This window comes from Furipterus horrens, unplaced genomic scaffold, assembly GCF_987537825.1.
Source record: "Furipterus horrens unplaced genomic scaffold, mFurHor1.1.pri manual_scaffold_5, whole genome shotgun sequence".
In the NCBI taxonomy this organism is placed as follows: Eukaryota; Metazoa; Chordata; class Mammalia; order Chiroptera; family Furipteridae; genus Furipterus; species Furipterus horrens.
In genome coordinates, this window is record NW_028327175.1 from 31,526,970 (window position 1) to 31,547,490 (window position 20,521).

At 38.4% G+C, this 20,521-nt stretch overlaps 1 protein-coding gene across 1 annotated transcript in view; it reads right to left on the reverse strand.

The window, feature by feature from the left end:
* ADAMTS16 (ADAM metallopeptidase with thrombospondin type 1 motif 16) overlaps positions 1–20,521 on the reverse strand; it is a 131,310-nt gene that overhangs the window by 69,667 nt on the left and 41,122 nt on the right. The window contains exons 4-9 of the mRNA XM_090278921.1: positions 18,418–18,700; positions 14,111–14,310; positions 12,245–12,328; positions 9,928–10,087; positions 8,304–8,409; positions 1,268–1,405 (exon numbers count right to left, since the gene is read on the reverse strand). Of these exons, the coding sequence (XP_090135047.1) occupies positions 1,268–1,405; positions 8,304–8,409; positions 9,928–10,087; positions 12,245–12,328; positions 14,111–14,310; positions 18,418–18,700 (971 nt within the window). The remainder of the gene's footprint in view (positions 1–1,267; positions 1,406–8,303; positions 8,410–9,927; positions 10,088–12,244; positions 12,329–14,110; positions 14,311–18,417; positions 18,701–20,521) is intronic.

The window sequence follows — 20,521 nt, forward strand, 5'->3', positions numbered from 1 at the left end:
TACTTTCTAAACAAATAAAAATCTCCTTCATCTTTATAAAATTTGAGCCAAGCAATTTTGTTAAGAACTACATATATAGAAAAATAAATAAATAAATGCTTTAATTTCAACAGAATTGCTTTCCCTCGGCTCTTTGCATCTATGGTTCTTGGGATCAGAGGAGAAAAGTCAGGTCTAGGGTGCAGATACCTGGGTTCTATTCTCAATTCTGCCACCAGCTAGCTGGTCCCAGCAGGTCTCAGTAAATTCACCTGTAACGTGATCTGATGGTTGATGATGAAGCACATGTCCCTCTCTATACCAAACCTCTTGTACTTTTCTGACAGAGCAAAAAGTTAGACATCTCTTAGTCTCACTTCACTGTGGAAGGCCATAAGCTGAGTTCTCACTTCCAAACATATAGCCCCTTTATCGTACCCCTTCCAGTGCCCTCTTTCCCCAGCCACCTGCTGGAGGCAGTGGATGACAAGTTACTAGAAGAGGAAAGAGCCATAGGGTAGAAGGACCTGGGGTCTCTATATGGCTGCATAGAGCAAAAATATCAGCAATTTGTGCTGGCATGTGGTGCAAGTCAGAAATAGTTATGGTTTAAAGCCTAAGCAAAACTATAAACTCAAAGCCATTGAGATTTGGGCAATAATCTACCTTACTAGTAGGTCTAGGAATGTTTGTTAAAGTCTCTTCTTTCTCTAAAATTTTAAAATATACTAACTATTTTTCAGGGGGTCAAATCCTACTTTCCCAATGTTCTATACCCTAAATAAATTAGTACTATAATCAAGTTTCCTAAAAATAGTTTCTAAAATTATAGTATTTTATAGCCAGGTTAAGGTTTATATATTCAAGTTTTTTCCTATTAAGAAATACATTTTGTTAAAAATAAACAAAAAATTAAATATGCTTTATCATTGTGTGTACAGATGTATACATGCTACATCTTCCTATTCATGAACTGAAATGGCTAGTTATGGACAGGGGGATTAAGAAAAACTAAATGCAGGCACAAAATTTTGGCTTGGTAAGTACCATATGAACTTCCTTTGAGATTAAAGGTGAAATGATGTTGGATTAAGCCTACAAGCCTCCATGCTCTAAGGAAATGTTTGGCAAACTCCTTAGTCAAATGAATGTCTTAAGATGCCTTCAAATGGGAACCATCCTGGGAAGTCACATCCAAGCCTGGGGCTGCTTGGATAGGATCAGGCTGACCGAGCACTGAAACATCAAAAGCACCAAGAGATACACAACCAGCTCCAAAAGTTCATACCTTAAAAATTTGTGCAGGTACTGGCGGCTGCACGGTGACCAAGAGAAGACCCCATTGCGTCCGGCTAATGTAGGGGACATTATGTTGCCCTCAGACTTTTTGCACATGTTCCCTTCTCCATCATGGACCATGCCAAAGCTACAAGAGAAATAAATGGTTCTTTCAAAACAAAGAAGAATTTAAATTGTCTAATACACTCTAACAAATGCATGTTAATGCTGGAGGCTCTTCTAATTCTGTGTGGTCATGCAGATATTATACTACTAATAGTCAAATTGTGGATACTAGTCACATATCATATACCTTTCCTGGAGAACTACCATTCACTGAGTTATTTGAAAGTACACACATATATCAATACATAGCACTGTACGGATGTCTGCTAAGGGCAGATGCTTTCATTATAAAAAAGCATTTCAAATGGCACAGGGAGGGTGGTTCACTTGATCTTGCTAGAGCTATAACTGTGCTATATTGCTTCATTCCCACTATAATTTCTTCTGCTCAGCAGGGATTGTCAGAATTTCTGGTGTTTGTCAGAAATATAGATGACAGACTTCCCAGGTGTATTTGATATCTAACACAATTTGAGGACTACTAGCCAGCTGCTATAACTCTTGGCGGTGCTGACATTTTGTCTCTGCACTCACCCGGTACTGCTCCATGTCAGTCTAGGTCTGCACTGCCAGAGGCTGTGACAGATGGACAGTACTTGACCAGACTATTCCCTACAGCCCTTTTGAGGAAGTGGCTCCATGGAACCTCAATGGGTTGCTATGATTACATTTATCTGTGGGCCTTGTTTGAAGGTGAACCTGTTACTCTTGATTTAAAAAAAATACGACTTTGGGGCTTCGATTATAGCTCAGTAAATGGGAACATCTCAAGCTATAGTGGCTGTGGAAACTCTTAATATGTTTCTTTGCAGGTGTTCAAGTCTCACAATGTCAACCAGCATCCCCTTACTGTCTCCTGTGTAGCTGTGCTCTCGGGAGAATCACATTGACTATGTTGCTATCTCCTCCCACTAAGTGATTCTTAACTTTCTAAAGATTTTGCCATCTTCACTTGCCCCAGAGGAGCACAACTTACTCCCTTGGGAAGAAAGCATGGGGCGTTGGTGGGCACTTTATATGGCCCTGAAGACTTCTTGTTAGGGTAAATATTTTTGGAGAGTCAGCCCATTGTGGTCGTTAATGTTTGATACCCATCCAATGGTAATATGGATCCACAGAGGAAAAGAGAAAGGCAAGGGAAAGAAAAAAGATGGAAAGAGTGGTTACTTGGGTTTGGAGACATTCTGCATCCAAGGACCCCAGGATTAGTGCAGGGAGAGACATGGACAGGGACGGAAGACACCAATACAGGGTGAGTGGCCTCCAAAAGGAAACCGGAGAATCTGTACTTGCTACCAAGGCTAAAGACACATTTTCCTACTTTACTATCTTGCTTAGAGCTGTAAAATAATACCAGTAAAAATAACAACTGATATTTATAAGCACTAACCATTTTACAGACAGAATATTAAGCATACTACCTAGGTTTTTAAATTAAAACTACACTACAAGCCTATAAGGTAGGTATAATATAAAGACAGCAAGACTGAGGACCTGAGAGAGGGTGTCCAGGGTCTCAGAGTCAGGAATAGAACCTGACACTCTAATGTCAGGGTCCAAGTGGGACTCATGCAATAGAGTAAGCCAAGCATGATTGAAGGGTGTAGCCAAGAAATTCTGGTATGCAAACATTGTCCAATTGCTGCAAAATTCCTACTCAATACCAAGGATGATGTACATGTAGTCATTTCAGCCTCCACCCATTCTCTGAAGTTTTATTACAAACAATCCATCAAGGCCAGAGAAACCATATGGCAGAGAAAATGTGTTATGACTATGAAAAAGATTCAGACTGTAATCACATATGGGTGGCTGCCTTGGGGAGAAAGCGGCCAAAATGAAACACCAACCTACTGGCCCTTGGCCTGATATGGAGAAGACACGTTATGGGCCATCAAGAGCCCTACATAAATTTGTTACCACCTTTGCCTGCACTTCTAAGAAATTGAAAGTCACAACAAACCAGGCCTAGGAACATGGTGTTAAACTTTTCATCTAAGGTATTTTCAATTATTCTTTCTAGCATTAATTTCAAACTTTGCTGTGCATTCGAATATCTGAGAAATGCACTGTAAAATGTGGCTATGCAAAGCCCACCCTGGTAGGTTTCTGATTTAGTAGGTTGGGGGTTAGGCTCTGTCTGGCATCTGGTTGTACTCTAACGCAGTAAGGTGATTCTGATATCCACCCAAATCTCAGTATCACAATTTCAAGCATTGTGTTTCAAGAAGTACAAGACCTATAAATTGTACAGTAATGGATGCCTGCACATTCGCATGAAAGTGCCACAATGATCACATTTGATATTAACATTAATATAGTCATGGAAGAATGAATAGAACACATTCTGAAGATAAGGTTGGTATTTGGCAATCCAGAAGTATAATTAATATTCAAGTTATATGTGCTAGATAATATTTTCTTGCTTCCATGAACCATAGCACTCTTTTCAAAGTGACTATCAACCCATATGTTAATGCAATATATATACTTTTTTTTCTTTCTTACCTACTATCTAACAAATTTGTTATCTGTGCTCAAACTGCTGATTCAGTGGACTCCCTAGCCCACAGCAGGTTCTCCATTCTAGTTTGTTGAATAAATAAAAACAACCTTCCAGCTATAATACCAACTCAAAAATTCAAATATAAACATAACTTCAGAATAAATTGGACTGAAGAAATATGTTCAATTTAAGATGCTTTTAATGAGCTCTATAGTACTTGACTGGTTTAATTATATCAACAAGTATTTCTTCATTATTAATGACATACCCAGATGAACAGCCATGTATGTTTATGTGTCAATTATTTCAGGCTGTTTAGATAGCAGGGGTTAAGAAATGAGAAACTCTCTAAGGAAACCATGGGTCAACGTAATATGGATAAAAAATCAGACCCTTGGCCTGATTACAGTAACCAATGGTAGGACCCAGTTGTCTAGAGCTCTGATGCAGGTTTTTCAGAAAAACCATTTCATAAATGGCTTGACTTTGGATGAATTATTTAAGTCTCTGAGTCTCAGTTTCATCACTTATAAAATGGGATAACAAAACTTTCCTCATTAATTATAAAACTTCTAGCACTTCTTTTATTCAAATTGGTCTTGATCAAATCATCACTTAACACCTAGATGCTGTTTGTATATATATATAAGTGTGTGGGTTTGGTCAAAGGTCAATTGGTTTCAAATACTTTTTGGACACAGAAACAAACAAAATAATTTTATCAGGAAAGACAATAAATAAATTGGTAAGAAGTGACCCTCTAATTGCTGGAGTTCCTTGGAGAGCATTATGACAATCACCAGACCAATGATCTCTATGGTGCAGGGTTACCCTGGTATTTTAAAAATACTTCAGATTACTCAGTGCCTCCCTGACCAAGTTGGAGGGGCCTAGGTTAATGACAGAGCACAGCCACAAACTGGTGGAGTGTACATATCACCATTAAATGCTCAAAAGGCAACTAACATTATCAGCTTGAGGTGAGTGGTATTAGCAAGCCAATTCTGCTTCTTTCAAGAATACTTCCCTGACCTTCTCTGACTGTGTCTTCTGCAATACTTACAGCCCTCACTCTTGTTCCCTTTTGTGCCAAGTTTATTTTTTCTTTCTGTTAGACATTGGGAGGGCATGGATCACTAGTCCTTTTATAGAATCCTACACAATGTTTTGCTGCCAGAATTCTGGAAAAGACATGAAACAAAATGATAGATCATGCACACCTTAAAACACAGTAAATGTGTTTTAATCTGGTCTTAAGGGTCTGCAATGATAATGCAAATTAAATATTTTAGCATACTGTATATAATAGGGATATTCAGCTCAAATAATACCACTGTAATTGTGCCTACGCACACCTGCTAAGGATCTCACAGGCTCCACTCGTTTTGCAGATGGAAAACTAGGTAAGACCAGGCAATTTACCCTGGTCACCCACAGGCTGTGGAAGAACCATAATGTATACAAGTCCCTTGGCATTACCCATTAAATGGCATGACTTCCCCTTGCAAGTGGCAATTTTCAAATTGATGACATATTCACCAAAATGTGTAATTTAGCCCTCGATGTGTCTATGCCAATTCTTCAAAACTTGCATGTAGCAAACTTCATATTTCATGTCATGTGATTTAATATAACCAGGAAATTCTCCCTGCCCCACCAGTTGAAGAACAATCCTGACTCAATCCCACATATAAATGGAGAATATACATCCTCATTTTTGGTTCTAGTCTTTCTTCCTCCCTTTTCCAACACAAATCTAAATGCTGGTCCTTAACAATTTCTATTTTTAGGTCATATTCCCCAGTATTAAACCACAAGATGTTTTTGAGATGAAAACAACTAAACTTAGTAGAAAAAATTGGCTGGACATTAATTGAAATCTTCTTTTGGGTTAAAGGTTAGAAAACCTATGGCTGAAGGCATGGGGAAGCACTTCTCCACCCCAAACAATGTCCTCTGAATGCAAACAAACTGAAGAGGTAGAAGTCACTTGTGAATATGATGTTTTATAAAGACCTAATTAATCTAAAATTGTCTTTTATTTCTTAAGTACCAAACTCTAAAATTGACTCTGCTTGGAGCTCATTGACAAGATAAGATAAAAACATACTGTATTATAATTTTTAACCTATGTATCAAACCTACAGTTATTTAATAACTATACTTCTTCTTCAAGAATAATAGTTATTAAATAAACAAACTGAATAAATGTGTCTGTCTTCAATTCAAGTAAAATTCATAGTTTGATTACTGAGTCCCCTATGCCATAGCCTCTTACCTGATATACTCTTCATTTGTTCGCTTGCTCACTCCCCAGCTTACTCCCCCCATTCCATTTATTCACATTTGCTGAATAATCAGTCTGGTCTACTAGCTAAGCCAGTGAAGGAAAATGGGAGATTGTTCTGAGTGGTTTCTATGATTTAAGATACATGAGAAATTGCTCTTGACATTTATAAAAAGTGTTCCATAAAGAGAAGATATTAAAATTTCTGTCATTATTGTTACTACGATTATTATCCCTCATTTTGGGATTTAGCATGTGCAATTCACTTGAAAATCTCTTATATATACTTCTTATTTTGATAGGATCAGAAGCTATTTCATTGGCAAATTGATTCTTCAGAGCTCCCATTTCTTCCATCTCTTGTACAATGTTCTCTAAACATCAGGTGCTCATAAGGAGTTGATAATTTTCTGGAGCTTAATTCTATAAGGAGTGGTATTCCCCTTCATTCAAATCTAGAGGTCCTTTTTTTGTTCCCATCTATATCCTCAATTAAAAGTGCAAATAGTTATCTTTTGTTTAGAAGAAATTATTTTTCCATCTAGACCCAGCCCAAGTGATAAAAGGAAATATTACTGGTTGATTTCAAGAGAAAATAAAACAATGATAGTTGTTGATATTGAATACCAAGAGCCCGGTTTTGGATGTACGGAGTTTAACTTCAGTTAACTTCACCACCTGCAACTGCTAGCACTGCCAATGCCCGTATCTCAACTGCTTATCTAGTGCCCATTTACTCAGCCCTCAGTGACTTAAATATTTCTTACCTTGATTGTTTAATTAAATTCAGGTATGGTTCAGAGGACAGCAAGAGCACCATGTCGTTAAAATAATGAGAGTTTTTGAAGTTTTAAATCTAGTAGTCTATTAAAAATACAATTATGATGTAACTGAAAGCTTTATGAAGTGTAGGTGCAATTTTCTGGGCACTGAAAAAGTCAATCATTACCTGTAATGATGAGGGAACAGTAATAGGATATACAGTTTCACTTTCAGGTCATCAGTTCACACACAGCCCAAGTCTGCAGGGCCTCCATGAGGTTGGTTCCATTACACACAAAGGCACAGACATGTGAACATACACACATAGACATGCACATACATATGCTTTGGTTGGGGTGACATGAATGACCTCAGTCCACTTTATACATAGGAGATGGAGACCAAATCACGAACACTGCCTCTTGCAAGTAAAATTGGGGTTTAAGTAAAAGGTTGAGACATTTTAATTCCTGGTTGTGCATTTTCTAGGAGAAATTTCAAGTACAGCTGCCATATAGCAGGAAAATCCCTGCCTGATCACTGTTGGTGTTCATATTAATCAGGGCAATTGTAGGAAGTTAGCAAGTGGGCCCATTAAGAAAAAAAAGAAAATATGTGCTTCAAGGCAAGGCAGCTGACAGCATTATTAGCCCAAGAAACCTTATCTAAGAATAAGTTTTTATAAGTAATTGATAGAAAATTTTTATTCTACAGGAACAAATAGAAGCTTTTCACATAAAAAGATACCACCAATGGTAAGCCACCTGTTGCTGACAGCTGCTAGTCCAGCACAAACATCTGTCTGTGCTAAACCGCCAGCTCATTGCTCACCCTGATGCTGCCCCATTTCAAAACCAGCAACACTGGGAAGCAAATCAGCTCTACTAGGCCGAATCTCCCGTAGTAATGTGCTCCCCAAACTCTGCTCAGTACACCAATAAAAAAATAGCAATACAAATTCTAAAGGCATATTAGGGCACAAACTTTAGGAAGTTAACAATAGGAGGGCTTGTTACTACCCTCAGTCATCTGGAGTCCCCCAACAGGAGGTGACCATGGAATGATGGGACAGAGGAGCAGGACTGATACAAGTGTCCACAATTGTATGTGCATGTGTGAGCAGGCATGAAAGGGAAGAACTGGGTGAGGAAAGTGTAAATACATGCATTGAATGCGCAGAGTGAGGAGCTAAACTAAAAACAAAAGAAGTGCTTGAGTGATAATATTTACTATTCGTCAATGAAATTCTCTTTAGGTATATGTTAATTACCCTTACAGACTTGACCTAATGAATCAGTACCTCTGTGGCAACCAACCAGGACAGAAAGGACCCTGGGCTCCACCCACCTATGGACATGCACTTACTTGTGTCCAGACTCATGGGCGATGGTGAAGGCCAGTCCAAGGCCTGTATCTTCATTAATCGTACAGCTGCGGTATTTACTACACATTCCGCTTATAGGTGCAAACCCTATGGGCATAAACGCCAAAAGAATATACAGCAGTTTGTAATGAAATAAAGAAACACGGTGTATTACATAGGCCTATTTACCCTCCATCCTTTAGAAAAATTTGGTTTTCGTCTTCACCGTGCTGCTGAGACTCTTGGACAATCACAGGGTTGTTAACCATGTGGGAGTAGAGCATCTTTTCTCTCAGCATGGAAACTATTCAGGGCTCTATGAAATGTTCATGTCACAAGTTATGACTTGGACACAATCTGAAGAGGGGTTTCACTGCAATGCAAAATTTATGCTCTTTTTTTTTTTTTTTTTTTTTTCTATAAACAGCTGTGTTCTCAAAAGACAGAGTAAAAAAGTGCTGTTGGGAATGGGTGTGTCAGGAAGTCCCAGGGCCCTCCCAGGTTCAAGAACTTACCTGCAGGACTCATAGACTCAGAATTTTTTATATTCATGAGTATACATTAGTATAGCAAAAGGATAGGGAGAACAATTAGTAAAGGGAACAAGTACTCTACATGGGAAGAAGTTTGGGGGAGCCAGGCATGAACTTTCAGAGCCCTCTTCTAGTAAAGCCACATAGGACATGCTTAATTCCCCCAGCAACATGTATTGACAACATATGTAGACTGTTGTCTACCAGGGAAGCTCATTAGAGACTCAGGGCCCAGGGGTTTTATTGGTGGCTGATCATACACGCACCCTCTGCCTGGCATGGAACCAGACTCCCAGGAGAAAAGCAGATGTTCCACGTAAATTGCATTCTTTGTACAAAGAGTTTCAGCCCAGTAAGCCACACTTATCAGGTAAGATGGTGGGAACCTTCTTGAAATCTAAGTTCTCAGGGACCTGCTAAGGGCCAATCTCGTAAGCAGGTCTTCCTAAGTACAAGCAGTCAGGTTACCCTGTATTAAACTGAGCCCTCTCTAAATATTTTTATAATAAAAAATCTTCCTCCATCATATTCTGGGGAAAAATGGAGAGTTAGGGAAAAACTGTCCAGGAGAGCCCTGGTCAGTAGCACACTATGCTTTATAATAAGTATTTGGAAAACATATCAAAGTGCTGCCTCTAAAATCTACTCAGCCCTATAAACATGCAAAAAAAAAATGCTATAATTGAGACATTAACAAAGAAATTATAAAAATCAGGAATATGATACAGTTGTATAATCTCTATAAAATTCATAAATGTACCATTTCTGCCACATACTGAGAAACCCTTGACTCTACTGACTCCATTCTCCCAGGAAGAAGAAATGAAAGAAACCATTTCTTAAGTTAGAAGAGACAGGAACTCTTGAACTTGTGAGGAATGTTCCCTTGTGAGGTAATCAGTTTTGATGAATAAATACATACTTTTATGTTTGGTCAAAGTTCATACAAGGATGAAATTTTCTGCTTTGCAATTGTACTCAGCAGCGCCTACCACTTATAGATTTGGAATGAGGGCAAAAACACTCAATGTATATGAGCACGGAAGGCACATAGCACATAAGTGTTCCTTAAAACTCTGTTAGATGATCTTACCCAAAGTATCACAGGGCTCATTCTTCCAGGAACATATGTCCAGACCAGTTAGTAAGATGGCGTGGTCATGGCGAGTTCCATCTTTCCCCATCAGTCCAGACTGCCACTGGCAGAAGCTACTTAAAGTGTGGTCCGCGTGATGGCTAATCACAAGCCCTGGCTATGCAAGAGAGACCAAGACCGCCACAATAACATAAAGAAAACATGGTATAATGCAATTGTTACCAGCATTAGCATCACAGAAAACTCTAATTAGCTTGTATTGCAAACACATAGATGGTTACAAATGGCTCATGTCAATTTATCCATTTTATGCATTAAAATACAAAAAGTGTCTTACATAAAACAATACAGATTCAGTGTGGACACTTATGTTCATTTCTCTAGTTGTGTGCTAAAGCAGTTGGGATGTATTTTGCTGACCCTGAATACAATTTCAGTGACCCAAGAAAGATTATTTCTGTGTATAAAATGTTTGCATTTAAAATCTTTGTAAAACAATTTGCAAAATCATATAATAAGATCATTGTATGTGACTAAACACATACAAAAAGCAACATCTAGTCATTGAATGTTTATTTCATTATCAAATTGAGCAAGTGGGATTTACAACTTATAGCCCTTTCAGTATTAATTATTGTAGTGTTAAATTAAGTCACTACAGAGGCAACATTTTTATGAGAAGAGGCGGGTCAATTTGGATAGCTTTATTTCTAGAAAATAGACTGGAACTAGAAGGAAACTATGTAGAAAACATTCAACCTAATTCACATGTACCAAGTTCTTATAAAGCAACAGTGAAATATCAGAAAAACATATGAACTCTTGGGAAATGGAGAATTTGAGGGTGGAAGGAACATCCAGCAGAGCAGGCTGCAATGAAGTGTTTGAACCTTATTTATAGGAATGTTATATTTTCCTCTGATGGGAAGAGAAAATCTGATTAAGTACCTCAATTTTAGGAGAACTAGTTTTCAGGCTTGCATGACTAGAGTGTTGTGTTGGAATTTTTGTCCCCCGACTACACAATACATTTTCTCTGTACAAGTTTTTGCCTTTCCAGAAAGTCAAATATACCTGAGCTAGATGTTGTACATCAAAACTGGGACATGCTTTCCATTCTTCAGCTGGTGATTTCCAGGAAAAACTTCATTAATTAAAGTTAACACAGGTGTATGATCACAAGATAACCTCACCTATTCTTTGCAGCTTGGAAGAATTCCAAGGTGAAAACGACTTAATACAAGGAATAATTAACCTGTCACCTGAGAAACCCTGCTGGCTCAGCACCCGCCCTCCCAGACACACACTCACACAACAGACAATGAAGTTGTATCTTCTTGACTATTCAGGCCAGAAATAGGCTTGTCCAGCTAGCTAGCCCTACCCTGCCCAGCAAAAAAGCAAAGCCCAGGAATATTAAAGTCTGCAACCATCTTAGACCTTATAATCTTAGATTTCATCTAAAAACCCTTTGTTTTTATAAATAAGAAAGCTATGGCTCACAGGAGGTTCTGCCAAGATAGCAGCAAGGGTTGAACTGTATGCAGGGTGCCTGACTCGGGTCCCGGGCTCAGTCTCCCATGACCAGTCAAAGATCAGCTTGAGTCAAAATAAAAGTGAGAGTCTTCGATGGCTGAGATGCTCCCTATTACTTATGCCACTAAATGTTCATATACATCTTCTTTTTGAACTGCAGTGTGTGTCTGGGCATTTAGACAGGGACTATGGAATGGGGGCAAAGGAAACACTTTTACCAAATGCTACTAAGATATAGCATGATTTGGGTTTTTGTATACAATAAGAGAAATGTGCTCAACATTGCAGAATATCTAGGAAAATAAAATCCTGGGACTAAAGGTGGTAAGGATTGGTGGGACCAACCTTAGGAGTTGGGAGACAATAGGGCAAAGCAGTGCAATACTGTAATGCAATGCCACACAGTACAATTTAACTTCTATGCTACTGGACATATTCAGTCTTCTAGCAAAAGGCAGAAAAGGCTCAGTCCCACTTGGCATCCTGAAAGCTCACAGTGGCTGAAGACACATTTCGTATTTTGTCTTCCAGTGTGTTTCCCACCTATTTTTCTCATAAGCCAATTGCATGAGTATTCCTTACTACCTCTGAACAAAACACAAAATGTCAAATAATCATTAAAGAAACTGACAAGCAACTCATTTCATTAGATACAAAGTATTTAAAACTTTTTGCCCCCAAGGGAAAGAGAAGTGAAGAATCCATGTTAAGGAAAACAAAGCATTATTTTACATTTATTTTTTGGGGAGAAAAGTTGCTGGTTTCAATGACAGAATACCTGTTCTTCTTCTAGAAGAATCAGACCTACAATTGCAATGTTGATGTTTCCTCCTATTGTTCCATCTTTGAATAAAGCAGACACCTGGAAAAGACAGGTAGTCCATGTCAGTCTGCATATGTGACAGCATCCCCTCCCCACCCCCCAGGCCTCAGTATGCATGATATCCTGACACTGAAAGCCAATTTCTGTCTTTAGTGACACGGCAACACTACATTTCTGATACTGCCAGCCAGAAAGACCAATTGTATCCTTTTCATTGGTGCCTGGGAGTAAAAAACTGAAGTTAGGGGAGGGAAGTTCTGCCTCTTTTCAAATACCAGTGTAGGGAATACAAGGTCTCTGAATTGCTAAGTGTCCTCAAGTGAATAGAATAGAGAACTTTTTACTTACAGTGATACTACATAGGTTAAGTATTTCCCAGGTTCTCCTGGCAAGGGATTCCAGAAACATAAAAAAGTGCTAGGTAAAGACTAAGAGGACATGAAAAAGAGGAAAAATAGAAAAATGATCAAAGAAAGAGGCAAACATTAGAGATGATGATCAAAGATGTAGAAGTGAATATTGAAGTAGCATTTGGGGTGATGAGTTATGATAGTGCACAGTATGGGATGCAATAGGGAGGCGAGTTTGCATGGAGATACCCCTCACCACTCTACACCTGAGGTGTAGAAAAATTAGAAAAACTCTAGAGAATAGGGATGACACTTGCACAAATCAGAGCAGCCTGGGCCCTGCTGTCCTCGGCCCATGCATGTGCAGAGGTAAATACCTCAGTGTTACCGTCTTCCTTGGTTTCCTAGGAGGTTATAAACCATGTGGGTCAAAACTCCCCAAAATGACACTAGCAATCACAGCCATGTGGCATCATGGAAATATAAAACACATTTAGGGGTACTCTGTTTATTGAGGTAGAACATAAAATAGGTTTTTAAAATATTGCTATCACAACTATTTTTTAAAACACATTTTGGTAACCCAAAATGTTGTCTTCTGTTATCTAGATGCTACTTAGGTGGCATAAGTCTTAGATAACTCTTACTGCTTTTCCATAATTACTACGGCTGCCAATCTGGGAAAGATACTTTATATCTGAGATGACACTCTAAAGCAGTGGTTCTCAACCCTCCTAATGCCGTGACCCTTTAATACAGTTCCTCATGTTGTGGTGACCCTCAACCATAAAATTATTTTTTTTGCTACTTCGTAACTGTAATTTTGCTACTGTTATGAATCGTAATCTAAGTATCTGATATGCAGGATGTATTTTCATTGTTACAAATTGAGCATAATTAAAGCATAGTGATTAATCACAAAAACAACATGTAATTATATACATGTTTTCAGAGGGTCTTAGGCAACCCCTGAAAAGGGTCGATTGACCCCCAAAGGGGTGGCAACCCACAGGTTGAGAACTGCTGCTCTAAAAGGTTGTACTGTTTTTTTGTTCTTTTTCTAGATAAAATAATATATACTCAATATTTGGACATTAACATTTCTAAAATAAGTATTTCTATATACCATCTAAAAATCATACATATAGTGGTAATAAATAGATTATTGCAGTAAAATGTCTCAGCATACTCTCAGATTTTTGGTAACTGAAGATACCAGTATGTCAAAACAGGTTACCAGCTTACAGAGAGGATCAGATTATTCATTCTCCTTAATTTATTCTCTGAAAGTCTAAAAATGGCTCTTTTGAAGGGAGCATAATAAAACTGAAGGAGTTATCACAGATAAAACATTTGTATGTACGAGACATAAATCCATAAGTAACAAGCAGAATGTAAAACACATACGCACACTCACACACCCCATCCGGTGTAACTATGCACTCAGCCTCAACAAGATAAACGTTCTTACCATGTTGAGTATCGTCAGCACATAGGTGGTGATATTTTCATGACCGTGGTTTTGCATCATCTTTTTGTCAACCACTACCAACGTCTCCACATTCAATTCTTTATTCCTATGGGACTTCAGAAGAGAGCGCTTGTGCCGTGAGCAGGACTTATACTCGTCAGGCAAGATGAAAAGGTCTTCCTCGGGAGGCTTGGGCATGTCTGCAAGGGATGTATGGAGAGCAAAATAAAGCAAATTCAACATACAAAATGAGTGGTGGAACTTGTTATGCAGAAATTAACTTTAAAAAGTGAGTGTTCAGTTGACAGAGGAAAGCAGGGTGGGAGGGAAGGTAGAATGCAGGGGAAGGCATTAGTCGGAGGACATGTGTGAATGACTCACAGACACGGACAATAGTGTGGGGGTGGACTATGGAGTGGTGGGGGTGGGGAGGCTGGACAGAGGAGGGCGAAGGGGGAAAAACTGGGACAACTGTAATAGAATAAACAAGAATAAAAAATAAAAAAATTAAAAAAGTGAATGCTCATGATATTGTAATGGGTTATTTTTACTCTTTGCCATCTTTTGCATTTTACCTCAGTGGCAAGTTATTTTATTTATTTTTTTTTTTTGCTCACATATCCTAGCAACCTTGAGCCCCCCTTTTTGCTAGCTGACTCTAGCTGTTATCTGGCCACCCCAAGGACATGAGAATAGTGTTGGGCCAAGTATTTATCAGCTGAAGTTCCTTCTAAATTAGAAAATATGTATATATGTAGTTTCTCACGCCTGTGTAGTTTTTTTCTTTTGTTGTTATCTAGTTACCTCAAGGACATAGGAATAGTTCTGTTGCCTTTAAAAAACCTTTTAGTCTGTAAGGCGGGGCGGCTCTCCCATCTTCTGCTTCTGAAAGTGGGAAGACCCGTCCCTGGCCAGGTAAATAAACGCCATAACTTTATTTCTAAATTGCCTCGTGTCCTCTTTACTCGCTAATGCTCCATAACAATATGAACCATATAACCCTTAACACTTTATGAAGCAAAACCTGTGTTAAAGTGGAACACTCAATTCAACTAAAGTCCACAGAGTCTAGATGTCATGGAAATCATTGCTTTATTTACCTTTGTATAATTGTGTCCTGATTTCAAACAAGAGAGGGTCAATTTTGCTCCGAAGTATAGCATCTAGAAGCACAGTGCTCAAAGCCTATTAGCTTAAGAATTTATGGAATGGGCTATGCAAAAAAGTTATTGGCAAAGCAATACAACTTACAATTACAAGAAAGACTAGTGTCTTACACTGTTTTCTTATCTGAAGGCTTTATGACTGATTTATCTGTAGTATTTCAAACAGGTTCTAAACTACTTGAGACAGATCAACCTCACTTCAGAGTTGACTTTCCTAGAAAGCACCATATATATTTACCTAACGTAATTAGAAGACAAAATATACTCCATCTTCTTGAAGTAAACCACTTAAAAATAATTCTGGCATTTATAATCAGTAAGTTAACCCTAGATTAAAAACAATTTGGTTTAGTGGATGCATTAGAAAACATGGTTAAAACTGTTTCATGTGAAAGTAGATTTCAAAATACCTACATATTTAGCATCCAAAAACTACTCCAACTCTATTTATGGACCATACTGCTAGAAAATGCTTTTTTGTTTTACTGGTACCCACATCAAATGCATTTTATCTCTCTTTGCTAAAAGACTTCCAAACCTAAATAAACCTTTCAGAGGATAATAATTATACCAGCTAACACTCATCATTCACTATTAACATTGATATAATTTATATAGATGTGAACTCCACCTGAATAACGATCTGTGTGTAACTAATTCAGTCTCTACAGCAGCCTCAGGTAGGGTTGAGACACAAAGGCTCAGGGAATGAACATAACTTGCTCACTGTCCCTTCTTAGAAAGTGTTGAAAATGGGTTTCAGATTTGTCAGCATAGTCCCAGAGCCTTTAGTCTTAAATTTCACTGGTGGAAAATGCTTGCAGGAGGAAAACAGACACAGCATAGGAGCACTGCAGTTTACAGGTCCCTGGAAATGGGAATAGGGGCAGAAGCACTGGGAAAGGAGGGGAAAGGTGATCTTACTGACCAGGGCTCTGACAAGCCCCTCACAGCAAATCACTTGCTCCTCAGTGTGGCAATTGCAGCATTTCCCCCAAAACACAAGTCCCATCTCAAAACCCAACACACAGTGCCTGCAGCCAGAAGCAGCAAACTGGTCCATGAGCCTGAGGTTCAGGGTCTTGACTGACTTTAAGCAAATCAGTCTGCCTTTGTTTGCCCTTTTCCAAAGATAGATGCCTGAATATATAGAAAAATCTCTCATTTTATGAGTAGAGACTCTAATAGGGATGAATCTTTCAAGTGTGAACCCCACTGAACCAGAAGACCAGGATGATCCCAGGGAAGTCTGAAGCCTCATGGAGAACATGGAAAAATCCATGCACAGATAAAGGGGATCCTGAGAATTAAATGCATCAGCCCGTGGTCAATGTGTGTCAGTTCTAATAGTCACAAAGCTCACAACCACTCAGGGGCCTCGGAGTACATAACTGCACATGCTCAGCAGGAAGGCGACAGAATGGTTGGCAAGTTAGACTGCACCATAACACATCACCACGATCCCTAATGTCTTCATTGACAGCATGTCTTTCTGTGGCCATTTCCTTTTCTAGTTTTATTATGAAACAATAGCTGTTTTTTCATATTCTAAATAGAAAACTCATTGTACACTTTAACAGTCTTTCTCAAATAACTGCCAACAGTCCACTAATACTGAGATTCTAAAATACCTGTTAAGGCAACATGCACATACACATATTCACACACATGTATGCACACCTGCACACACGGCACACCAAACAGAATAATTTTATTGATCTACGTGCACAGCTGTGCCTTAGCTGCTACTGGCCTGAGTGACTCAAGTTGCCTCCAGGTAAGAATGAAAGGGTCATATTTATTTCAGAATGGTCAGTACTGTTGGGTTTTCTCAGGGTCTATGACAATATTTGTTTCAGATCCGGGCATGACCTATCAAAGAGGTGAAGACAACCCTACTTATCTCTCCTGCCCAGATCAACTTTTATTCCCTGAGACATGAAATTTGTCTTGCACTGACCATATACCCACTCCACTAGTTCTGCCAAATGCATCCTGACTCTGACCTTGTGGATGCCTTACCTCCTGATCTTGTCTCAACTCTGCCTGGCTCCATCCTCTGCCTCTCCTACCCGTGTATTCCTAGGCAGCTATTGCTGATAAGTATACCCTGTTGTATTGTATTACCCACTGCACCTCTCTCTGTTACCTGACTTTCTCAGGCTCCTATTTATCTGTCTTTGTTCTCAACTCTATTCTTCTGGCTGTCTCTGTTAAGACAGAACTGAGCCCACTGACTAAGTCAGTTCAGGTTGCAGTTTTCAAGTCCATTTGAATGTAGCTTACGACTTTCATTTATTGGAGGATATGAGTTCAGATGACACACAGGCGCTATGGTACTTCTTCTTTCATTGTAGGTGCCAACTAGTTATAGGTCATTTACTCTATTCCATAATATTTATGGACATGCGTGCACATGTCCACCTCTGTTTTAGGGTGTTGTGTATAGCAGCCCAGGAAACCAAACAGCAGAGAAAGATGGGGCTGGGGGATGATGGGCTTATGGGAGGAAAACTTGATGAAGTGATACTGGAAGGGAAAGCTGAAGGAAGTGAGGGATGTTCCAGAAAACACTGAACTCCTATTCTTGATTTTGTAAGAGGTCCCCACATAAAATGTAAACAACATATCACTTCCTAAATGTTCATTACAAAAAAGACTTCGATAAAGTCTTGGTGATAAATTGTAGGTAAATTATTTCCTGCATACGCTATCTTTTGATGTGATGGGTCAAGTACATAAATATGTATAGCGATAAATTACCTCAGCAGGAAAACTATGTGGGTTTTAATAAGTCTAGAGCTCAAAAATATAGAATTACTAAGTAGACATGTCAGGTTCCTTTGAAGATGTCTGGTGGATTCTGTATTCCTCAGCAGTGTGTCATTTAACCTGTCCAGTAAACAGCTTAAAAAAAAAAAAAAGAAAACATTTACCATTATCTATCCATCTACCATAGAGAGTTTTTACACTAAACATATAGGTAATGGGCTGTCTTTGGAATCATCACTTAAGTTAGTAAAAACAGTTAATAAATGGCACCTTGGGAACAGACATACTTTGATAAAAACTTAAAATATTCCATCAGCTTATGTAAATGTTAAAATCATTAAATACACAAAGAAAATCGCCCTTACATACATTTCTTGCGTCTTCCACAGAAATGCTGCTTTTGTGGGTGCCTGAAGTTAAAGTGCCCATGCACATGTTGATTTTCATGGTAGAAGAGGTGGCGATTTTCCAGCTCTCTCTGCCTCTGGACCATCATTACCTGGCGACCTCTCTGAGTCCGTGGCTCAGTGGATCTCTTATACAGAATGTGGGAGGGAGGTCCACCCCCGGCAGAGTCATTGAGTCTCCCTTCTAGGTGGGAAGGAATTGGCTTTAAGAAGTAATCTGCTTCTTGTGTTCTTATCATGCCTGACTGGAAAATAGGAAGGAAGAAAAAAACAACACCATTATATTTCCAATTGAATACATAGCCAGCTCTGTATGCATTCCTTTCTTATTCTTTATAAGCATGCTGTTCCAACATTCTCTTCCTCGAACATATGTTCAAGGGTTCACACACTTGGATTGAGATTTACAAATGGGAAAGGCCCATTTCTGCCTTCTTACCATATGCAGCCTTTCAGAAAGGTATGTGTGGAGATGTTTCATGGCTCACTCCAGCAAGAGAGAGAGCACACAACATACCAATGTCAGTTAATTTTAACCAAATAATGGAGGAGAAAGCACACATACACACAATTAGATATCAGTATGGGCCTCTGTGCGTAGAGGGGTTCCCATGTAAAAAATAAAGTTACAATCCTAACAGAGTAATTTGCATAATTATTTAAACTTGAATTAATGTGATTATTCTTCATAAAATTGTAACATAAAACTAGTCCAGAAGAAAGAATAAAAGAATTTCATAGGGAATCAGGAAGATCTTTCTTCCTAAGCAAAATATTAATGCAATAGGAAAGAACTGGCATTATAAAACCACCAGAAACGTCTGTACAGAATAACACAAAACTAAAGCAGTATAAACAAAACTAATAATGTCTTAAAGACAAAACTGAGAGACTTTGTACCTTTTAGAGTGAAAAATAGTTTTAAAGTTTGATAATAACAATTGCTGAAGAACATGGGAATGAACAGGCCATGTGACACTATGGGAAAGGTCAGACTGGGGCCAGACCCACCACTGCTATCAGTATTGAAAATATACCACCCAATTCTAGGAGTTTATCTTTTAAAAATCTTGCCAAATACTTCCTGTAGACATGTCTCCAATACTGATAAATATTTACGAATGTATATTGCAACATTTTAATAGCAAAAATGTACAAACAAAACAAAAAATAGAAAAACAATTAATAATTCAAATGTTTACCAATTAATTCAGGGTGATTTTCAATGTACATTTATTTGTAGAATACATACCACTAAAAAGATGATGTAATTATATACTTATGATAATCATAATTAAACATTTTTCCTTGAGTTCCTGAGACTGGCCAATATATTATATCCTATGTAATACCTTATTTGTCACTCACAGTGATTCTGTGATGTTGGCATCATTATTATCCTCCTCTTGTGCATGATGGAGAGGTAGAGTGATTAACATGTTCAAGGTCATCTGACTAGGATATATAGTGTAGGGATTTGAACAAAGTCAGAATAAGTTCATAACCTATAAGTTTTAGGTTTACAAGGCCTCCAAAAGATATTAAACTTTTAAAAAAAGTATATAATAATGAACATAGTTGAACCCAGTTGTGCTTATTTTGAAGAGCATGCATCTTTACTTGGGACTTTTCCTGGAAGAACTGATGAGAACTTGTCATTGGATGGCGGTTATTTCAGGGAAAGAAAGCTGAGTAGGAGGGGTCCAAGAGGGGAATTTCACTTACATTTTTATATCTTTCTGTCTGTGTGTATCACTATAAAAAGTCAATGGCATTGCTGGATTACAGAATTACAGATGAATTTTTAACATCCTTACAAAATATGAATAAACATGGCCAAACATTCAAAATACAATTAATTACTTCTAATAAACTATCAGGTAGCATTTATAACTCTCCAATACTGAACTCCCAGAATTATAATTGTGCTGATTTTCTTCCAAGTTATTATGATAATTTAGCATATGTACACTTATCAGGTGCTCAGAGACATTGATGCATAGGTGCCTGTTCTAAGTGGGCCTCGGATTGAGGAACCACAGCCTGATTCTCATTTGGGGAGTACT